The 23045-nt window shown below is 43.6% G+C and overlaps 1 protein-coding gene across 1 annotated transcript in view; it reads right to left on the reverse strand.

Moving 5' to 3' along the window:
- Positions 1–23045, reverse strand: part of myo1d (myosin 1D) — a 126368-nt gene that overhangs the window by 66353 nt on the left and 36970 nt on the right. Inside the window, exons 12-14 of the mRNA XM_056296605.1 lie at positions 6038–6108; positions 3411–3485; positions 2210–2342 (exon numbers count right to left, since the gene is read on the reverse strand). Of these exons, the coding sequence (XP_056152580.1) occupies positions 2210–2342; positions 3411–3485; positions 6038–6108 (279 nt within the window). The remainder of the gene's footprint in view (positions 1–2209; positions 2343–3410; positions 3486–6037; positions 6109–23045) is intronic.

A 23045-nucleotide genomic window follows, 5' to 3' on the forward strand; every position in this document is an offset into this window, starting at 1 on the left:
TAGTTTAAAGTTATCTTCATTGAAAAGTACAGTGCTTTTCCTTCAAAAATATGGACATTTCAATGTGATCCCAAACTTTTGAACGGTAGTGTAACTACAGCATTATCAGGAGTAAAATCTATCAGACACTCCAGTAAATGCAGCAAGCAAATTTCGCTGCACAGGAGCAAGGTTATGAAAATAAACTTCAAAATGAAGCTACAAGCTTTATATAACTGGAACTCACCTGAACATTTTTTCAGGGCATTTCTAAATGTTGCAAAAGTCTTTAAACCTTCTCAGCATTGGCAACATCATTCCTTCAAAATACATTATTGACAGTTGCTTTTAAAAACTGTCATAAACTTTCATAAAGGGAGAGAGCAAAAGGCCAACTCTTTGGTAAACTGGTAGGGCTGTCAATGAATGTTCCAAATTCATATATAACTGAATCGTGGGGGAAAAAAAACAACAACAAAAAAACACATGGGAGGGTTTTGTCTGTGTCCCATTCCTCAACTTCCATGCCAGCTACTTCTGCTGAATCTCCAAACTGGGAGTGCACAGACTCCCATCCACTGCAGATAATACAATGACTATTGATAAGTACCTCATGCAACCCCACTTCAAGAAACCCAAACTATCACTTTAAAGATAAGAGAAAGGGAACATAATGACACTAATGTACATTTTTCCATTCAGTTCAGTCAAAGCCTGCTGGGAGCACTTTAACCAATTTATGTGGAATTATTTTAATATTATAATTATTCAGTTTGCTCAAAGTTTACTTCCTGCTGTCCATGCTGTTTAATTCTTACCATTTTCGTGTTTTGGAAGTTATTTATTTTTAATTAAAAAATAATTCCACTCAGATTGTTATCTAGTGTCTTGAACATCACGGACTTTATTTTTGTAAATGTAATCAAACACACGCTCATTTAAAGGCAGCCTTGTATTGGGGTTTGTGTTGTTGTAAATTTTCGCACAATTTTTTTTTTTTACATTTACTGCAATTGAATATCAGCCCCAAACATCGGTTATCAGCCGCCATAACTTACCGATAATCGATATCGGTATCAGCCCTGAAAAAAACATATCGGTCGACCCCTAGTTTATAGACATCTGGAGAGAATAATTGTAGGTGAAGGCTGACATTAGACAGTATGCATAACCCAAACTGGAAACCAATGAGTATTATATATTCTTGCCACTAATCAGCTCCAAAGGGGAAGCTAATGTTCTAGTTCCTTGCATGAACACATCATAGCCCCCCCTCCCATCCACCCCTGTATGTCTGTTATGTTTATCTGTTGTCTTGTTTCATCCCATTTATTGTAAAGCGACTTTGAGTGTTAGAAAAGCACTATATAAGTTTGATTTATTATTATTATTATTGTTATTATTATTATCATCATCACTGTGGATGTTGCAGGGCTAAGAGGAATTTACTTAGTCACTTTCCTACCTCGGTCTTTGAGATAGGGCTGTACAATGTCATTTCAGAATGAAAATCACATAATGTGGATTCTGTGCAATAGTCACACGTGTGCAATGGCAACACTGCAAAGAAATACAACGTAAGGCATATTGGGTCCATTAATCATGCTGGGCTACAACTCTATTGCCTTTATAGAAAAGGAAATCTTGCAAGGTCCACTTTTTATGACTACTCGAAGAAAAATATTCTAGTTGACAAATAATAAAATTTAGTCTGGTTTAATAACTTCATGGACAACTGCCTTATTTCCCCTTTAAAATCACCCAACTCATTGCTAGAGTGATAAATTCTTCGCAAATTGAGCTTTGAAAGTTAAAAGCTGCATACAGTATCTGGCAAAATAATGTAACTTAGTTTTATTTAACATTGCAACAGATGTTGCAAAAAGCAAAAATATTGCAATGTTGATATTTTCTATATCGTTCAGCCCTATTCACAGTCAATCCAAGCATGCAAACATTTGACTGATGCTGGCACAAACTCCACCTCTCTAATCATCATGTGGCCTATCAGAATTCCCATTGTATGAGCACATATATGATAAACGTCATAGTTTAGTTAGTGAATGTCAACCCTTGTTTTTCAATTTAAATGATCAATACTTGCCACCTTTGTACAACTACCTATTGTGGGGCTTAATCTGCAGCCACTATCCAGAAATTAGATCACTTCATTATTTGATAGACAGCTCCTCCGGCCAGTTGAAGGGTTTTCTAGTCACCCCCCCCTCACCTTGCAGGCCAGGTTTTCCACCAGTGAGATCATGGAGTTCTTGAAGAGGGTGGCGGCTGTCAGGGGACGCTTGGTGACCTCAGTGATGCTCAGTTTGCCCTCTGGCCACATTCCCTTCAGCACTGGGTTTGAGCTGGACCGACAGAAACAATAAGGAAACATATATGACAGAGAGAGATGTAGTATAGATATGGCGGTTATGGTTATCTGCTCTTTGTCAAGTGTCTAACAATAACGGTGCATAAAAATCTCCATTTCTCCATCCGAGCAATTTATCTCTCTGTTGCACCAGTTTTCAGAAGTTGACAATTTGGCGAGCGAGAACCCCTGTTTTTTGAAGACTCCAGCCTGGGTGAAATATCATATACAGAGCAAGACAGTGTGGGAGTAGATTTTATTTAGACCTTACTGCTGCCTTTGACACATCTTATACTTTCGGCTTATTCCCTGTTTCTCAGGGGTCGCCACAGCAGATTTTGCAGTTTCCATCAGTACCATGTGAGGGCACAACACCAATGGCAGTTGTTGTTAACCTGGGCCTTGACCGATCCGGTATGGTCTTGTCAATCTGCATACTGATTTGCCAAAATGTTATGTCGGATGCCCTTCCTGACACAACCACTAACCCTATGGACAGGGGCACAGGTAAAGCACTGGATGCCATCCCAGTATTCATGGACTTGCGTCCATTCCTGATGCTAATGCTAATGCTAACGCTGCCTTTGACACATCTACATGATCAAATACAGACAAGGATGTGATGTGGATGTGATGTAGACTTATTAAATTATTTGTCAAACTGTTATCTTTGGATTTCTTGATGAACAACCATGTCTTAACTATGATGTTAAAAAAAGAAAAGAAAACATTAACACGGTTACCTACTTTGACTCACTGTCCTCAATTTTATGCATTTGATTGTGGCACGCAATATCACAAAGAAAAGAGTGTGAGACAAGTCACGAGTCCCGAGGTGCATCGTTTTAAGAAAGAAGAATTGGGAAGAGGAAGAGGAGGAGGAGGAGGGGGAGCATAAGAATGAACATGAAGGGGATAAAATATACTCGCCGTGTAATCCTCTCCTGAAAGCCAATGCATAATCAAAGAGCTGTTACGAGGACAGTGTGGAGCTGAGAAAAAGAAGTGTATATGTGTGTGTGTTTGTGTAGGTGTGTGTATCTGTGTGTGTACTGACTCTCACCTGTTATACAGCAGCCTCTTGAAATCCTGGAAGAGAGTGTCTTTGTTTTTGTCGATAAAACCCACCACTGAGTACCTGTGGGAAGAAAGAGACAGGTAGACATGGGCAGGCACACACACACACACACACACACACACACACACACACACACACACACACACACACACACACACAAAGTTTTGTATGCTCTCGAGGATTACAAGTCAAATTTATTTGTATAGACCTGAATCACAATTTGCTCCCGGGGGGGGGGGGCTACAGTCACATTACATTCTGTGCAAGGTATAATAACATCCTCTATCAGAGTAGTTTTCAAGGTATGGGGTCGCGACACACGAGTGGGTCTAAGCTGGGGGCCAGGTGGCTCCACATTGTCCACAATAAACACAACGTTTAATGTCGGCACGCCTTGTCAGTTTCATGTGATTATTAGAAGGCCACGAGTGAACACTGAAATACGGCATTTCACAGGGAATAACGAGGAACATCTCAATGAGGAACAAACTAGAGAGGATTATCTCGCTTGCTGACAGGTAGTTGTTTTTTTTTTTAACTGCACAAGATAGGTGGGTGACAGCATGAACAAGTTTTGGGAACCCCGACTCTATCCTCGCATCCTTGATTTGGATGAGGAAAATCTCCACGGAAAAACCCCCCAAAAACAAACCTATCAGGAAAAAAACTGGAGCATCGGAGGAGGGATCCCTCGTTCAGAACGGAAAGACATTAGAGCAGATAAACAGTAGCAGATTTACAGTAAACACTCAATTAGGCACCAAATGATTACACAAGTCAAGGTAAAACAACAAGGAGCACATACAATAATTAAAGTTGAATCCTGAACATTGTTCAAACTTGAATTCCTCTATCACCGCAAAACCCCAATTACCACACCTAATAGTAATCTTTTTTTCTTTATCATATTTATATGTATTTTTATTATTATAATATTTATTATTATTATTGTTTATTTTATTATCCATTTTATTTATATTTATTTGTTATTTATTTATTTATTTATTTATTTAGGGGTTTTTTGTAATCTTTTTTTTTTAGTAATCTTTTTGCTCAGCTTAATGTATTTCTTATAACTAATGTGGATTCAAATACTCAGTAACTGTTTGATGCCAGTAATTCCCTCGGTCCAGTTTTACTGCCCCATGGTTGATGTTTGCTTATAATTAGGGTACGGCATGCTGTTACTGATGAGCCTGCTATAAAAGACCAGCGTGCCATGAAGACAGACAGTGGGCTGTGAGGTCTTCTCTGCATCCTGCCTGGTTTAAGTGGCTCAAGGATCCATCAAGCCTGTGAGTCAGGCTTGCAGGTCTGCCCTCGCTGTCCCTCGGGTCACGGACACTTAGCACTCACAGATGGTCTCAACACATCGTCCTAGCAGAGCCCTTTTTGGGGGGCTTAGCTTGTTTGATTGACGCATTTGAATGTCCTCCAAGTGCTTTAGGGATTGGGAATTACGGTGCTCATGTTTCAGGGCTATCATGCATGCAGCGAGGACATCACGCAATGAGCATGCATGTGTGTGCGCATGTGTGTGTGTGTGTAATCTTGTGCTTGAGTGTGTGTGTGTGTGTGTTTCAACATCTGCAGGGATAAGGTTTTTCTGTCCCATATTAGATATTATAAAGAGGGTCATTTGTAGTCGTGCCTCAACATTATGTGATCTTTGAATTTGTTGCATCTGTAGGATACCGGGGCAGGGGATGGGGTAACCCCTGTACCTTGAATCTATCCTGCAGAAACGTCCAAAACAAAATTCCCCAAAGTGAAGGAGCAGCAGTACAGCGAGTATTTATGAAGAGGAACAATGATCACATTCTGGTTTAGTGTGAAATATTCATCAAATCAAGCCCCAATCTATTTTTTCCCTAGACATCTCCACTAGACTAAATATAGAGAGAAGCAGTACGAGAAGTTGGTTGGTACTCTCCGGTTCGCTGTAATAGCACTCTTATGTTTTGCTCTCTCCCAACAAACGTCACTGTGTTCTGTATTGATCCACAGTTATTCATTTCAGTGAGCCCTTGTTAAATGTCAAACCAAGGACTACATTACCCAGACTGCACTATGTTATGCAGCTCCAGAGTCTTACGTTAACTTTTTGTTTTATCCTTTAGATTTAATCTATTCATTTCAAAAAAAATATGCTGATATACTGACTGAATACTCCCCCCCCCCTCCAGTCTGTGTGCTGGAGAGGGACTCAAATATGGGAATTCAAACTGGGCCAAATTTAGTCTAGCAGTGGATCTCAATTCAATACAGAATTTGGGAAAAAAACATCTGGTTTTCTTGACCTGTATTTAAGACGCTGACTTGGGTTGCAAAGACATAAGAGCACATGGGTTATGTGTGGGAACAACTGGGCTATTTTTCTCTCTACAAAATAACGGGTGATAACAGAACATGGCCGAGGGAGGTGGATAACTAACGCTCTACTCCGCTCATGCAACAAACAGGGATCCATGATGCAACACATTTAGCCTCCAACTGTTCAGGGATCGCTTGTTTGAGGATGATTGCAGAAGAATGTAGTTTTACTAGACAGGTCTTTGGTCTGAATGCAGTAGATAAATTGGATGAAGGTGGAGCACAGCCGTAATACTCACACCACATCTCCCGCGTAGTGTCTGATCCGGAAGTCTCTGTCAAACTCCAAACTCTTGTCAGTTGGTGAAAGCTGAAAGAAAGGGAGTGAGAGATAAGCATGTGAACGAGTGAGAAAATGAATAAAACAAATGAAATGGCTTATTTGAAACACACTACACAATTGACAGTAGATCCAGTGTCAAAATGATTACTGGCATTTAAGTATTACCATCATTTACAGCCTTTTAGTTGGAAAAAAAAAAGTTAAAATGTCAGAAGATGCAATCTACGACTTCAAAACACTGAGAAGAAAGCATACGGTAACATTTTGGAGAAAAAAACAGCATTTTGGAGTGAAACTAGCAATTAAACAGGAGGTGGCACAGCTGGATCGAATGCTTATTCAGCTGCAAATACAACAGCTGGTCTGCAGCTAGTATCCGAGGAGGTGTGTGTTTTTACAATATAATGTTGTGATGATCTATACCACAAAAGCATGTAAGAAAAATGACCTGAGTCTCTTGGCTCTCCCCATCGACACAAATGCTTCAGGTACCAAAAGGTTCAGCTATAAGCACAGCTTGGATGGCCTACGATAAATTTTAAATTCAATGTATGTTATACCAAGATCACATTTAAATTAATTTCTGCACTGGTCTCAACTTCCCGGCACTTGATTTATTGCTCTCTGAAGCAAACCCCTCCCATCTGGGGTGCCATGAAGTTTAAACCAAATGCTGGGAAATTATCTGACCCAGGTCTGCTAGACTGTTCCCTGTTGGGGCGCTGCAAGAACAGGAGAGGCAGTGGTGCAGAAAACACTAACCTTGTCAGGTGGGATAAAAGCTTAGACAGAAGATCAACACAGAGTGAACGATGTGTGAGTGTGTATGTGAGAGAGAGAGACAGACAGACAGAGACTCAGAGAGAAAGAGAGACAGAGACAGAGAGAGAGAGAGAGAGAGAGAGAGAGAGAGAGAGAGAGAGAGAGAGAGAGAGAGAGAGAGAGAGAGAGAGAGAGAGAGAGAGAGAGAGAGAGAGAGAGAGAGAGAGAGAGAGAGAGGAATGTGGAGAGAGAAGTATGAGAGAAGAATGGGGACACAAGAGAGGGAGAGAGGGTAAGACAGAAATAGAGCAAGAAAGGTGAATTTAGCCTGGTCTGAAAGCGAGAAGGGTATGCAAAAGTAAGAATGAAAATAGAGTGGCATGAAGTAAAGGTTTGTGAAATATGAATGAGGTACATGTGCTAGTGTGTGTGTGTGTGTGTGTGTGTGTGTGTGTGTGTGTGTGTAGCTGATGTCTATATATAGGACGGATGGCGTGAGTGCTGTGAGGGAAGAGACGCTACAGCAAATGCAGAAGTCTGCTGCAGTCCTCAAGCAACCTAATGAATATGAATCTATGTGCTGTATTGTTAGTTTTTTTTTTTGATCAAAAATCAATTTGTGAGGCGTTCTGTAAACGGGTTTTGTGTGAAAATAGTTTCAGTGGTTAACGGGACCGCTGAGGCATTAAATGGCGTGGAAGGCAGACAGCCCATCAGTGGTTTTATGCAAACATCACTTTAATTCATAAAACAGTGTTATGCTGACATCAGAGTCCAGAGAGAGAGAGACACACACACACATACACAGCGACAGAGACAGAGAGACAGAGAGGGAGACACACACACACACACACACACACACACACAGACAGACAGACAGAGAGAGACAGAGGTTTTTTAAAAAAATTTTAAACAACTCATTATTTTACATGAAACAAAACTTCAGCTGACATCCATTTCACAACATCAACATAAGTAACTCATTTAAATTAAAACATCCAAAGAGGTGTTTTTTAAAATGTGGTTCAAGTCACATACTCCCAAAGGGTTCAAAAAATATACAGAAACAGAATTAAATACCAACTGCCCCTCACTGACTGAGCAGACAGAGAGAGAGAAAGAGACAGACATATATAACACAAAACATATAAATTATAAAGATTGATAAACATATAACACAAAATAAAACAAAAATGTATGCCTGTTTTATTGACTTCTGAACAGATTTGATTCTATTTGGCACGCAGGACTGTTCTACAAAGTTACTGAGAGTGGTGTAGGGGGTAAAACATGTGATATCATTAAATCAATGTATTCTGGCAACATGTGCAGTGTAAAAATTGGCAAAAAAAGAACAGAATTCTTTACCCGAGGGCGAGGCATTCGTCAGGGCTGTAGCCTCCTTCAATATCTACATGAAGGAATTGGCTACTGTACTAGAAACATCCTCTGTCCCCAGTGTAAGTCTCCACAGTCAGGAGGTGAAATGCCTAGTCTTTGCAAATGACCTGGTTCTGCTGTCCCCTACAGCAGATGGCCTACAGCAGAGCCTGGATCTGCCAGAACATTACTGTCAGACCTGGGCCCTGACAGTAAACCCCAAAAATACCAAAATAATGACATTTCAAAAAAGATCCAGATCTCAGGACGTCCTACCTAAATTCTCAATTGGTACAAAACATGTAGAGTACTGCACAAGCTACACCTAGTATTTAGGATTAAAACCAAGTCCGACTGCAACATTTTAATGAAGCAGTTAATGAAATGAGAGGGAAAGCACGTAGGGCTTCGCACTCTATGGCAGTGAGGTGTGGGGTCCACTTACAAAACAAGACTTTACTCAATGGGATAAACACCCCATTGAGACCTTGCATGCAGAGTTCTGTAAGATCCTCCTACATGTCCAGAGGAAAGCTACAAACAATGCATGCAGGGCAGAATTAGGCCAATACCCACTAATACTACAAATCCAATAAGGAGCAATTAACTTTTGGACACATCTAAAACTAAGTGACCCCTCTCATATCATCATCCAAGCCCTGTAACGCCAAGAGCTGAATAGGGACCCCCCCCCCCCCATATCCAACTGGTCCTGAGGCTGAGAGCACAAACCTGCTCTATTAACACACATCAGGAACACCACACATCACCAACCAATCAGACTCAATCAAATTACGAAACGGTTAAAACAAACCCACATCACCTATTGGCAAACACAAACAAAAACACATCGACAGTGCACCACAGCAGATGATGTGAGCGTGGTGACTGATCAACAACTAAAAAGAACCGCGACTGTGTGCAGACTGAGTGAGCACAGCCTTGCTATTGAAAAGGGAGAGACAGCAGAGCAAAGGCTATGCTGCCACTGCACCCTCAGCGAGCCTGAAACAGACCTACACTTGCCACCACATGTGGAAAATACAAACACCTTAGAGAAGCACACTTTCAACAATTCCAACTAATAACAAAAGGTTTTCTTAACCTACCAGATGAGTGACAGTCACCTGACACACATTGTTGCCGCCATATTCGATGACAGTATGTTCTTTTGTTTCGTATTATGTTTCTTTGCTGTAGTGTGTTTGTTTTCAATAGTGTTTTCCAATTAATGTTTAGCTTTTTTCAATGTTTAAACCCTTGCTTTGGCAATATGTACATCATTGTCATGCCAATAAAGCCATTTGAATTTGACAGACAGACAGACAGACAGATAGAGAGAAAGAGAGACTGTCAGACAGACAGACAGAGACTGTCAGACAGAGAGAGAGAGAGAGAGACTGTCAGACAGACAGACAGAGACTATCAGACAGAGAGAGAGAGACTGTCACACAGACTATCAGACAGACAAACAGACAGAGAGAGAGAGAGAGCGAGAGAGGGAGTGAGAGAAACTGTCAGACAGAGAGAGAGACTGTCAGAGAGAGAGAGAGAGAGAGAGAGAGAGAGAGAGAGAGAGAGAGAGAGAGAGAGAGAGAGAGACAGACAGAGACAGAGAGACTGTCAGAGAGAGAGAGAGAGAGAGAGAGAGAGCTCTCCTCTCATCATAATCCCATGGAGTCAGAGATGTTTAGCATAAGCAGAGTATTTAAAGTCAGATGCACAATAGGAACAGATTAGAAGCCACTGGGACAGACGCACAAAGAGACAGAAAGCAAGAGACTCTCGAAAGAAACAACAACACAAAGACAGGAAGACAAACGGTCTCATAAAGGAGACAGATGTAAACAGACTCCGAGGGACTTGATAAAACACACACCAAGATAGGCAGAGAGATGCACAAGACGTGGATCTGGAAAAAAAGAAAGAGCAAACAAAAGAGACTGAGCGAGCGTGCACAGATGTACACACGGCGGCTGAGAGACAGGGCGGCAGGAAATAAAGAGGGGATGGAGGACACATATAAAGACACTACAGTGGGACTGCATTTTGCCTCTGTTGCCTGAGCCAACATGATGGTATGCTCTCACACCACCCCGGCTCCCCGTGGAAGGAGGGATGAGTCATCTGGTGCAGGGACATACAAACCCTCACAAAGAAATAATTCAGAGATGGATGTTGAATGAATCGCTGTCAGACTTGGTCCAGGTCCAACCTTGAAGCCCAAATCAAACGCACAACATGCTCTGCTTTAAAGCTTTCACAGGCCTCGCAAAATAAAAAAACACCGCTCACAACTTCAAATTGTACAGACGCAATGAAAGTGTGCTTGTTTGAAACATGTTGACTCGGTTTATCCTGTGGTCACGTGTTTTGGCTCTGCAAGAAGAACACACGTGACAACGGCTCATTACAGAGTGAAAAATTAAACAACGCAATTAATTAATTAATTAACTATCAATCATGTCACTGGGGCGGGGCATAATGAGGTGGTTCTAGCCTCAAATCCAACTAGGTCTGACCGACTGCAATTCCCTTTTTAACCAGATGTCTCAGACCTGTGCGTACGCCCCCTGTGGGCAATGCTTACATGCCACAAAGCCAAACTCGACTCCTGACGCAAGGCTGGGGACTCATCTAGTCCTGAGCCAGCACTCAAACCCAAGCCAGAAAACACACACGAACATGTGTAAACACACACACGCATGCACACATGCACGCACACATGCACGCACACACACACACAGATGCAGAAAAATGAGCATCCTTTGCAAGCACAAATATGAGAATGCTCTCATTTGTAAATACACACATACACACACACACACACACACAGAAAAACGACAATCCCCTGCAAGCACAAATCTGTGAATGCCCTCATTTGTAAACGTGCACGTGCACACACACACACACACACAGAAGAACAGATGCACTATCAGATAGACAGGTTGTGTTTGCTGGAAGCCACCCTACCCTCATCCATCACAATCATTCCCACTGACATCACACACACACACACACACACACACACACACACACACACACACACACACACACACACCTACATGTAGACGTATAGATACACATACAGACACACACAAAAGCTTTACCATTCCCACCTCTGTGTGTCTGAGATAGCATGTGTGCGTGGGGGTGGGTGGAGAATGGCGGCGGGGTGGGAAAGAGACAAAGAGGAAGCAGACAGACAAGGGCAACCAGTGGGAGGAAGACGGTGTACAAAAAAAAAAAAAAAAAAAAACAGAAATGGAAGAAAGTAAGAATAAAGAGAGGATTAGGTAAGAGCACTTAGAAACAATAACTGAGACAGGAGAGCAGAGAGAGAGAGAGAGAGAGAGATTCACCTCTACCAATTCATTGCCCTGCAGAACAATGCTTCTTGCTTCTGTGTTGAATTGCTTTAAAGTGAAATAAGCGTGAGGGAATGGGAGAGCGGGTGCTATACGACACCCATATACTGGCATATGACACAGTAAAGACATGAAGAAGAAAAACACCCAAAGAAAGTGAGAGACTAAGGGAAACTGAAAGAGTTCAGGTTGGATTTATTAACACCTCCAAATTCCACTTTTATGGGAAAATAAATGAGTAGCAAGGGCTCTGACAGGGATAAGGGGATATTGTCTTCTTCAGTACACTGAGGACACGGGCAGAACAGGTGTGTGTGTGTGTGTGTGTGTGTGTGTGTGTGTGTGTGTGAGTGAGAGAGAGAGCTTTTGTCAAGGAGCTGGAACATGTGATTCCAGAGTACCAGGAAATGGACGACGCAGGTAAGCTGCGGGTGGTCCTGGGAGGGGGGCCAGCAGCGAGCACTGCAGCAAGATTTATATTTTCCTGCTACAACCTGAGAGACAGTGGGTGACGGCACCTATTGCTATTGTTGTTGTTTAATATCATAATCATTATTGTTGTTGCTGTTATTATAAGCATTGTTGTGTTGTTGTTTTACACGCTTTGGCAATATGTACACAAATGTATGTCATGCGAATAAAGCAAATATTGAATTGAATTGAATTGAGAGAGACTGTCAGAGAGAGAGGGAGACTCAGACAGAGAGAGATCGGGAGAGGGAGAGAGAGACTGTCAGACAGAGAGAGAGAGACTGTCAGAGAGAGAGAGAGAGAGGGGGAGAGAGAGGCTGTCAGACAGAGAAAGAGAGAGCGAGCAAGCGAGCTAGAGGAGAACAGAAAAAGAGATAGATAAACAGGAAGATAAGCAGGTCAGGAAACAGGGAATGGAGAGGTGAAAGGGAGAGAGATAGAGGGGACAGGGAGGAAAAACAATCTGAAGAACAATAACACCAAATACACGGAAGCACCCAAGATTGTGGGAAGGGTATGGGTGGAGGGTGATCGATGGAGAACAAGATAAAGAGCAAGAAAATGACAGACATGGGGGATTATAAAGGAGAGCAAAAAAATGGCCCCGAAACAGAGGACACCATCTCGCTTGATCAGCTGCACAAAAAACGTATTGCAACAATGCTGCATTGAAACTGGAATTGCACTAGAAGCGAACGGGAGAAGGAAATATATTATGAAGAGAGACTACAATGACCTTTTGAAAGTCCATCCCCCCTGCTTTGAAAAAGGTTGTGGTGCAGTGACAAACTTCCCAACCCGACACAAACACCAGCTGATCTCACTGATTGCTACTCCGTCTAGCTGAAGGTGTGCTAGTTTGTGAAATCAGCGGGTGCAGTTTCGGTTTGGGAAGATGATCCGCGTCCATGTGGCTGTCCGATAGCACATGAATGAGCATCACAGTTGCAGTGTATTCAAATCACTTATTGATCTGATTCAGCACAGGCCTTCAACGGGGGCTGAGCCACGGGGAAAATCTGCATGTTAGGCTGCTGTATGTTCAATATCAAAACATCAGAAATGCTGTTTACGGAAGATTCTGGCAAACTTAACTACTGATGAGTATTCATGATATGTTTCAGTGTGTATGAAACATGTTTTGCTGAGTTTATTAAATTATCATATGAATTTGCATTGTCCTCCATTCTGTATTATTTATGTTTACGTAAGAAGAGTAATTTCCTTAAATTGAATCAACAGAACAGCTTTACAACTACCACTGTACATTTACAGTGGGGAGAACAAGTATTTGATACATTGCCGATTTTGCAGGTTTTCCCACTTACAAAGCATGTAGAGGTCTGTAATTTTTATCATAGGTACACTTCAACTGTGAGAGACGGAATCTAAAACAAAAATCCAGAAAATCACATTGTATGATTTTTAAATAATTAATTTGCATTTTATTGCATGAAATAAGTATTTGATCACCTACCAACCAGTAAGAATTCCGGCTCTCACAGACCTGTTAGTTTTTCTTTAAGAAGCCCTCCTGTTCTCCACTCATTACCTGTATTAACTGCACCTGTTTGAACTCGTTACCTGTATAAAAGACACCTGTCCACACACTCAATCAATCAGACTCCAACCTCTCCACAATGGCCAAGACCAGAGAGCTGTCTAAGGACATCAGGGACAAAATTGTAGACCTGCACAAGGCTGGAATGGGCTACAGGACAATAGGCAACTGTTGGCGCAATTATTAGAAAATGGAAGAAGTTCAAGATGACGGTCAATCTCCCTCGGTCTGGGGCTCCATGCAAGATCTCACCTTGCGGGGCATCAATTATCATGAGAAAGGTGAGGGATCAGCCCAGAACTACACGGCAGGACCTGGTCAATGACCTGAAGAGAGCTGGGACCACAGTCTCAAAGAAAACCATTAGTAACACATGACGCCGTCATGGATTAAAATCCTGCAGCGCATGCAAGGTCCCCCTGCTCAAGCCAGCGCATGTCCAGGCCCGTCTGAAGTTTGCCAATGACCATCTGGATGATCCAGAGGAGGAATGGGAGAAGGTCATGTGGTCTGATGAGACCAAAATAGAGCTTTTTGGTATAAACTCCACTCGCCGTGTTTGGAGGAAGAAGAAGGATGAGTACAACCCCAAGAACACCATCCCAACTGTGAAGCATGGCGGTGGAAACATCATTCTTTGGGGATGCTTTTCTGCAAAGGGGACAGGACGACTGCACCGTATTGAGGGGAGGATGGATGGGGCCATGTATCGCGAGATCTTGGCCAACAACCTCCTTCCCTCAATAAGAGCATTGAAGATGGGTCGTGGCTGGGTCTTCCAGCATGACAACGACCCGAAACACACAGCCAGGGCAACTACGGAGTGGTTCCGTAAGAAGCATCTCAAGGTCCTGGAGTGGCCTAGCCAGTCTCCAGACCTGAACACAATAGAAAATCTTTGGAGGGAGATGAAAGTCCGTGTTGCCCAGCATCAGCCCCGAAATCTGAAGGATCTGGAGAAGATCTGTATGGAGGAATGGGCCAAAATCCCTGCTGCAGTGTGTGCAAACCTGGTCAAGAACTACAGGAAACGTCTGATCTCTGTAATTGCAAACAAAGGTTTCTTTACCAAATATTAAGTTCTGTTTTTCTGATGTATCAAATACTTATGTCATGCAATAAAAAGCAAATTAATTACTTAAAAATCATACAATGCGATTTTCTGGATTTTTGTTTTAGATTCCGTCTCTCACAGTTGAAGTGTACCTATGATAAAAATTACAGACCTCTACATGCTTTGTAAGTGGGAAAACCTGCAAAATCGGCAGTGTATCAAATACTTGTTCTCCCCACTGTATGTACAACAAAGCAGAAGAAAAGCCATCCGGTCCTTGTGTAACCAAAGTGAGAGCTGTGTCCGCATTCTCGGCACAAAGTCAAAAACGTTTTTAGTGGGTGTCGGACTCCACCAAGGTTGTCCCTTGTCTCCGATTCTGTTTGTGATATTCATGGACAGGATCTCAATGCGCAGCCAAGGTGAGGAGTGTGTCTGTTTTGGAAACTTCAGAATTACATCTCTGCTCTTCGCAGATGATGCGGTTTTGTTGACTTCATCGGAACGTGACCTCCAGTGCACACTAGGGCAGTTTGCAGCTGAGTTTAAAATGGCCGGGATGAGAGTCAGCTCCTCCAAGCCTGAGGCCATGGTTCATCACTGGAAAATGGTGGATTGCTCCCTCTGGGTTGGGGATGAGTTGTTGCCTCAAGTGAAGGAGTTCAGGTATCTCGGGGTATTGATCACGAGTGAGAGTAGGACGGAGCGAGAAATTGACAGGCGGATTGGTGCAGCATCAGCAGTAATGCGGACGTTGTACCAGACCATTGTGGTGAAGAGGGAGCTGAGCCAGAAGGCAAAGCTCTCAATTTACCAGTCAATCTTCATTCCAACCTATGGTCATGAGCTTTGGGTAGTGACCGAAAGGGTGAGATCACAGATACAAGCAACTGAAATGAGTTTCCTCCGTAGGGTGTCTGGGCTCAACCTTAGAGATAGGGTGAAGAGCTTGGACAGCCGGAGGGAGCTTGGAGTAGAGCTGCTGCTCCTTCGTGTTGAAAGGAGCCAGTTGAGGTGGTTTGGTCATCTGATTAGGATGCATCCTGGGCGCCTTCCTTTAGAGGTTTTCCGGGCTCGTCCAACTCGGAGGACACCCCAGGGTAGACCCAGAAGTTGCTGGAGGGACTGCATGTCCAATCTGGCCTGAGAATGCCTTGGGATTCCCCAGGAGGAGCTGGATGGCGTTGCTGGGGAGAGGGACATTGGGAGTGCCCTACTTAGATTGCTGCCACTGTGACCTGACCCCGGAGAAGCAGCTGATGATGAGATGAGATGAGAAAGCAGAAGATATGCTGATTCATGTCATAGATGATTTTTGAACCATCTCCAGTGTGAACTTCAATTGCCTCTGAACTCACATAGTAATACAGAATTTTAGAGTCTACTACTATTGGCTGCTCCCGTTCGGGGTCCCCACAGCGGATTATCCATTTCCATCTCTTCCTGTCCTCTGTATCTCCCTCTGCCATGCCAGCCACCTGCATGTCCTCCTTCACCACAGCCATAAAGCCCCTCTTTGGCGTTCCTCTTTTCCTCTTGCCTGGCAGCTGCAAATTCAGCATCATTCTCCCAATATACCCAGCATCTCTCCTCCACACGTCCAAACCATCTCAATCTTGCCTCTCTTGTTTTGTCTCCAAATCGTCCAACCTGAGCTGTCCCTCTAATATACTCACTCTGAATCCTGTCCTTCTTCGTCACTCCTAACGAATACAGAATTTTAGAATACTGGATAAAAATGAAAGACTTTCAATGTAAATCCATCTCTTATTCATTACATCCTATTTTAATTTTGGCTAGTGAAACCCATTTTGCACTACTTTGCAGCAAGTATCAACACTAACAATGGTAAAATGTTCACATTTTCAGTCCCTGAGCCGGGTCTGGCAAACATTTGCGAGCAGAGATGATACCATTGCTTTTGTGTGCACACAATATGTTGACCTCAGCACCTGCTACCGCTCAACACCTCAGCCATCTTTTTACACTGAAAAAATAAAGATGGCAGTTCAACCCCCTTGAAAGATCAAGAGGGGTTGATGTTATCTGTTTTTTTGTTGTTGTTGCCACCCCCCGACGCTGCCTCCCGCTGGCTCTCCTTCAGTTCCATCAACATGCCACATGCTTTTCAAACACACCCAACGCTTCCGCCAATCAACTCGCGGGCAATCCTATTTACCACCTGCGCCCTGCAAGTCAGCCTGAGCACTGGGCTGGGCGCCTATGAGGGCACGCGCCCAGCCGCCCAGGGAGAGAGGCATTTGACTGACTCCAAACCTGTCAATAACTCACAGAGTGCCACGGGAGCCAATCCAAGCCTGGGCTGAGAGGATGGATTTTCTGTTTCATGCCCAGTGCACTGAGTCACAGCTGTCGGGGTATTTCGAACCCTACGCAGGCCAAGCTACATCACCTCACTGATACAGATACAGTCCAGTCTGCTCTCACAAGCCAGCCTACATAGCGGACCAGTTTCATACAAGATAAAAGACTGTACGTATACCCAATTTGAAAAGAAAGCATAGAAAACACAATCTACCTGCCTCTTTTTCCAATAATCCAATAATACATCAATAATCCAGTGATCCATAAATTACTGGTTTATCTTCAACATTGTACTCGATGAGCAAACAAAATGAGCTGCTTTATTCTGTAATTATTCATATAATGTAGGAACCCTCTCTCGCTCTCTCTCTGCATCTCTTTTCCTCTCTCACTTCCACAGTACATGCACCCCCCCCCCCCCCACTTCCTCACCCCTCATAGTAATAAATGAGCTCTCCCCTCCATGCAATCCTTCCCAACTCTGTTGACCTTGTGGTACACTGGAGCTAATGGACTGTGTGTCACAGTGATTAGCATCATCAACACATGGCCCATGAAAGCTTTATCACTTAGCAAGCCCTGCCCCGCCGACACATGTGTTCATACATATGGAAACAGGTGGACAGGAACACACACACAAACACACACACACATACAGATGTATGCACCATATCCTATTATCACGCTGCACCTGTCCATGACACGTGCCGAGATAAAAAAAGGAAAAGAGTGGCATTAAAAGTTAAAAATGATAGAGAAGGGGCGAGAGAGACAGAGAAAAAAAAAAGGAAAAGAGAGAACGTGGAGGTACAGGGGGACAGACAGCAAGACAGACAGACAGACAGACAAAGCAGGAGAGAAAAAAGAGGGAAGAAAGAGGGAAACAAAGAGGGAGAACAGGCTGGGAAGGAATGTAGTTTGGCGTCCAGTCGCAGCAGGAATTCCTGTGTCAGCAAAATAATTAAAGACGTCAAAAAAATAAAAAATAAAGCAGTCGGTAAGATCAAAGCAAGCTGAGGAGAGAGAGAGCAGCGTAGGAAAGGATGAGGGGGGAGGTAGAGGAGGGGTGAGGGAGCGAGACAGGCATCCAGTAAGTACCACTGCACAGCGGGCCGGGGAGAAGTTGTGTTTTCCACTTCTGGACAACAGGAAACATCGTGGATTCTGCAGCTGGGCTCCAATTCAGTTTGGCGAGGCTGCGACGACCCGATAATAGCATGTATGAAAACAAAGCTCTTGCATTGCAGAACTGATTGATAACGACCGCATCACAACTCAAGTAAACAAGGAAGTGAGTAGGTGTTAAATAAATAATAATTTTAAAAAAAGCGCGAGGCATTGATGAAACAGACAGCTGAGCAGCGTACAGTTTTATGAGGATGAGTCTGCAGACTCTCGCAAACACAACCTGTCAGAAAACATTAAGGGAGAGAGACTGCAGATGCTCGACTTCTACAACACGGAGGCACAGAACCCCCCCCCCCCCTAAAAGCAGACCCAAAAAAAAAAAAAAAAAAAAAAACTCATCCGCAGCCTATCAGGTTCATGCATTTCACTTTTAGGAAGAAGTCTGGGTAAACAAGCCTCTGGCTCCTGTGCATCAAAAGCACTTGATTAATACATAAGAAGGCTGAGAAGACTGGAAGCCAATAGAAGGGATTTTGCCTCTAAAGACTGGAGCAGAGCAACACGACGTGTTGAGATCTGGAAACGCTGTTTGGAAACCAGGATAGACTGCAGCTGCTAGTGATCTCAATTTCCCCCCTTCTGACTTCCTCCCCGTTTTCATTGATGTGTAAGGTTATTAGGCCTCGTTGTAGGGGGTGGCAAGCATGTCCTCGACATAAATGCATTGGATTGTGCAAGCTTGTATGTTCTCCCCCGTACATTACACGACAGCTGTGTGTGTTTGCCTGTGTGTGTGTGTGTGTGTGCATGTCTTATCTGCACGTGTATTGCACACACGTCGGATATATATCAACTGAATGAGCATAAGGCAGCATGTGATTTCTGAATAAACACACTATGGCATTCCTTCACCCTCATGTTCATATGTAGACATCATGCGTTTTTCAACACGTGCTCAGGAGGGTGCAGCCAGAGAGTAGCCGTGCTGTCTAGCTGCACAGTGTGTTAAGGGTAAGATGAAGGTTAAAATAAATAAATAAATAAAATAAATACAATTTTTTGAAAGTGGTGCTGTCAGTTTATAATATTGTTAAAAGAAAATGATCTCTTCATTACGTCTTTTGAGAGTCAGAATATATCTTCAATATAAAACAGCAGGGATCTTATTCCAGGCATATCTCCCCATCGATTCGTGATCTCCATTTCTCCCTTCTTTCTTTTCCGGGTATCATCAATATGTGCCAACTGATATAGCGTTCGGAGTTGTTTTTGTTTTTTTTGTGCAATTCCCCCTCCCCCTTTTCTCCCCAATTATCCCGGTCACTGCTCCACCCCCTCTGCTGATCCGGGGAGGGCTGCAGACTACCACATGCCTCCTCTGATACATGTGGAGTCGCCAGCCACTTCTTTTCACCTGACAGTGAGGAGTTTCACCAGGGGATCGTAGCGCATGTAGGATCATGCTATTCCCCCCAGTTCCCCCCCACCCCGAACAGACACCTCGATTACCAGAGGAGGCGCTAGTGCAGCGACCAGGACACATACCCACATCTGGATTCCTACCCGCCGATACAGCCAATTGTGTCTGTAGGGATGCCCGACCAAGCTGGAGGCAACATGGGGATTCGAACTGCAGATCCCCGTGTTGTTAGGCAACAGAATAGACCGCTACGCTACCTGGACGCCCCCTGCATTCTAAGTTTTTATCCAAATTTTAACACGACTACAATTTCCCACTACGCCATCAGAGGGACAAGTGGAGGAGAGCAGGGTTCACATCTGAGAAAATAAAATGACTTTCCAGCAAATAAACACACTTTCCGAGACTCATTTTACTCCTTGGCCCACAAGAAAGCCGGAGATGCCAAGCATATTTCAAACAATATATTTGTGAATGTAAGCTGTCAGGTATCGTCATGCAATATTATTGTAAAAATTATGGCAAAGTCTCCTGAGACAAGTGACGGTGGATATATGCTCTCATCTCTTTGTGTTGGATGATAAGTTGGACGATCGTAAGCAAGCCCAGCAAATGAAATCTGTTTGACTGAGATAGTTAAACAGGATCAGGAGGATTTTGCAGCAAGTCAGGATCATTTCCTGGTTTCACATGCAGCTTTTTCCGAGTTCTCTCATTTCTAATTTCTAATTTCATGACTTCTACTCAGCAACAGAAAGAAACAAAGTGTGCCAGCACCGTGTAGCTGTATGTAATTTTCACTTGTCAACTCTTCATGTCTCCGCTCATCCCTTCCTCTGCCTCTTTCTTCTCTCATCCGGTGCTTATCTCTTTCTCTCTCACACTTAAGCTCCCATCCGCCATCACTCTCTCTCTCCCTCTCTCTCTCTTGGCCCGTCTTGTTCAATCTCTGTGATACTTTCTCTTCTCTCCCTCTCGCGTCACTTTTTTTTTTCAAGCCCCCACACTTGGCTCCTTGCAGACAGACTGGCTGAGAAGATTTCCATGTCGAGCTGGGATGCCTCGAGATCCTCCATAGACCTTTCAAGTCTGCAGAGTCCGGGAACACTTTGAACCGGCGCAACCGTGACAATTTCAGAACTTTCCACAGACCTCATTTGCATGATGAGTGTCAGGCGTGAAGTTAGCATGTCTATTTTAGCTCACGCAAAATGTGCAGAGCAAGGATTGTTGCTCGCCGCTCCACTTTTGGCAATATTCGTACATCTTGGGATTACACGGCTGTCTATGGGGGTGAGAAAACATGACCCCTGGGAATAGGGAGGCCCTTGTTGAAAATCCATTGTGTGGTTTAAAAATTACATGTCCTTTCATCTGTAAAATAAAATTCTTTTTCAGACTTTTGGAAAAGTTGCAGCACAGTGCCGCAGTGGTTAGCGCGGTCGCCTTACAGCAAGAAGGTCCTGGGTTCAAGCCCCAGGGTAGTCCAACCTTGGGGGTCATCCCGGGTCATCCTCTGTGTGGAGTTTGCATGTTCTCCCCGTGTCTGCTTGAGTTTCCTCCTGGTGCTCCTGTTTCCTCTCACAGTCCAAAGACATGTAGGCCAGGTGAATCGGCCATACTATATTGTCCATAGGTGTGAATGTGTGTTGGCCCTGTGATGGACTGGAGGCCTGTACAGGGTGTCACCCCACCTGCCACCCAATGACTGCTGGGATAGGCTCCAGCATCCCCGCGACCCTGAGTAAGGATAAGCGGTTTGGATAATGGATGAATACATTCATTCATCTTCAGCCACTTCTCTGGGGTCGGGTCACGGTGGCAGCAAGGGCAGTCTAGTAGGGCAGTCTAGACGTCCCTCTCCCTAGCAACAGCCTCCATCTCCTCCTGGGAGATCCCAAGACATTCCCAGGCCAGATTGGACATGTAGTCCCTCCAGCAACTTCTGGGTCTACCCCGGGGTGTCCTCCCAGTTGTCCATGCCTGGAAAACATCCAAAGGAAGGCGCCCAGGATGCATCCTGATCAGATGCCTGAACCATCTCAACTGGCTCCTTTCGACACGAAGGAGCAGCGGCTCTACTCCGAGCTCCCTCCGGATGTCCGAGCTCCTCACCCTATCGCTAAGGCTGAGCCCAGACACCCTACGGAGGAAACTCATTTCAGCCGCTTCTATCCGCGATCTCACCCTTTTGGATGAATAATGAATGAATAGAAAAGTTGTTAACATTTCAGAGATGTAAGGTTTCACCTGACGGCATTGATATTAATCTCAGTAGTATGTCTTTGATTTTCCCTCCTTCTGATTATGATATAGCATGCAGAATTTTTCTACTCTGCGGGCTAAGCAGTATATTACAGTATAATTTATGTGCTCATAACCCAGCCCCGTTATCTTATAATAAAAGGCTCTGGTGATTTGAAAATCCAATCAGAGCACATGATATCGGAAAAGTGGAACGAACAATATTGCCATGATAACGGATGAGGAACTTGTCCAGTGGGACCTAAACTACATATATATTTTGCATTAGCAAACACTATGAGGCTCTGCGGAAACAGACCTCTGCATGCATATAATCACATTTATTTGATAAAAGCAAATTTACATTTTCTTCTCCCATTATCCTTCTTCTTCTCTCTCCCTAATGGGTGCCCAGAAAACACAGTGGTCCGCAGACATTATTCCTTTGTAGTCATCATGCTGACTACAAAATTTCAAAGACTGACATAAAACAGATTGATGTCTCCATGTCTGAACACATTTCCAATATTCTACCAGGCACTGTCCATATGCCATGGGGTTGGCTCAAGGGCGGCTAAACATATTAAAATCCTTGGGACAACTGCGACCCGTAAATTAGTCTTTGAAAACGAATAGACAACAACAAACTTGATTACAGTACACAGGGTTCTCATCCAACACAGATGTGTTGGCGCTTCTGCTAGGCACGCCATCTTAAATAAACGCAGCAATAAGATGACACATTCTGCAAAGGCCACGCTTCATATGGCGAACAGGTCTCCACAGGCAGCGTGTATACAGATACCCTTACACTGGGAAAGATGCTGAGCTGCATCACAAATGAGTGGCCTGGGCTCCACATTATCCAGGCACCCACAGAGGCTTAGCTGTGATTATTGAAAGTGTTCTCCAACATGCGTGCATGCATGCATGCACGCACGCACACACACACATATCTAAACAGATCATCAGCATATACCAGTGCCCACGCATCGTGCAGACATACATATGAGCTCTATAATTTCTATCCAGCTCTATTTCCCCTGTATTTTTAGTCTCATAAGCACAGAAAATTATATCAATAGTGAAGATGCTGATGATTCATCAGCTTTTTAGACCGTATATCTTAATTCTGCACCAAAAAAATGAATTAAACTAGAAAACAGTGCCTCCTCCAAATATAGCAATGCTCTCAATGAGAAATAAATAACTTCACAATCAAGACACAGATAGACACTAAAAGGCTGAACA

The sequence above is a fragment of the Lampris incognitus genome, chromosome 17 (assembly GCF_029633865.1).
Source record: "Lampris incognitus isolate fLamInc1 chromosome 17, fLamInc1.hap2, whole genome shotgun sequence".
Lineage (NCBI taxonomy): Eukaryota > Metazoa > Chordata > Actinopteri > Lampriformes > Lampridae > Lampris > Lampris incognitus.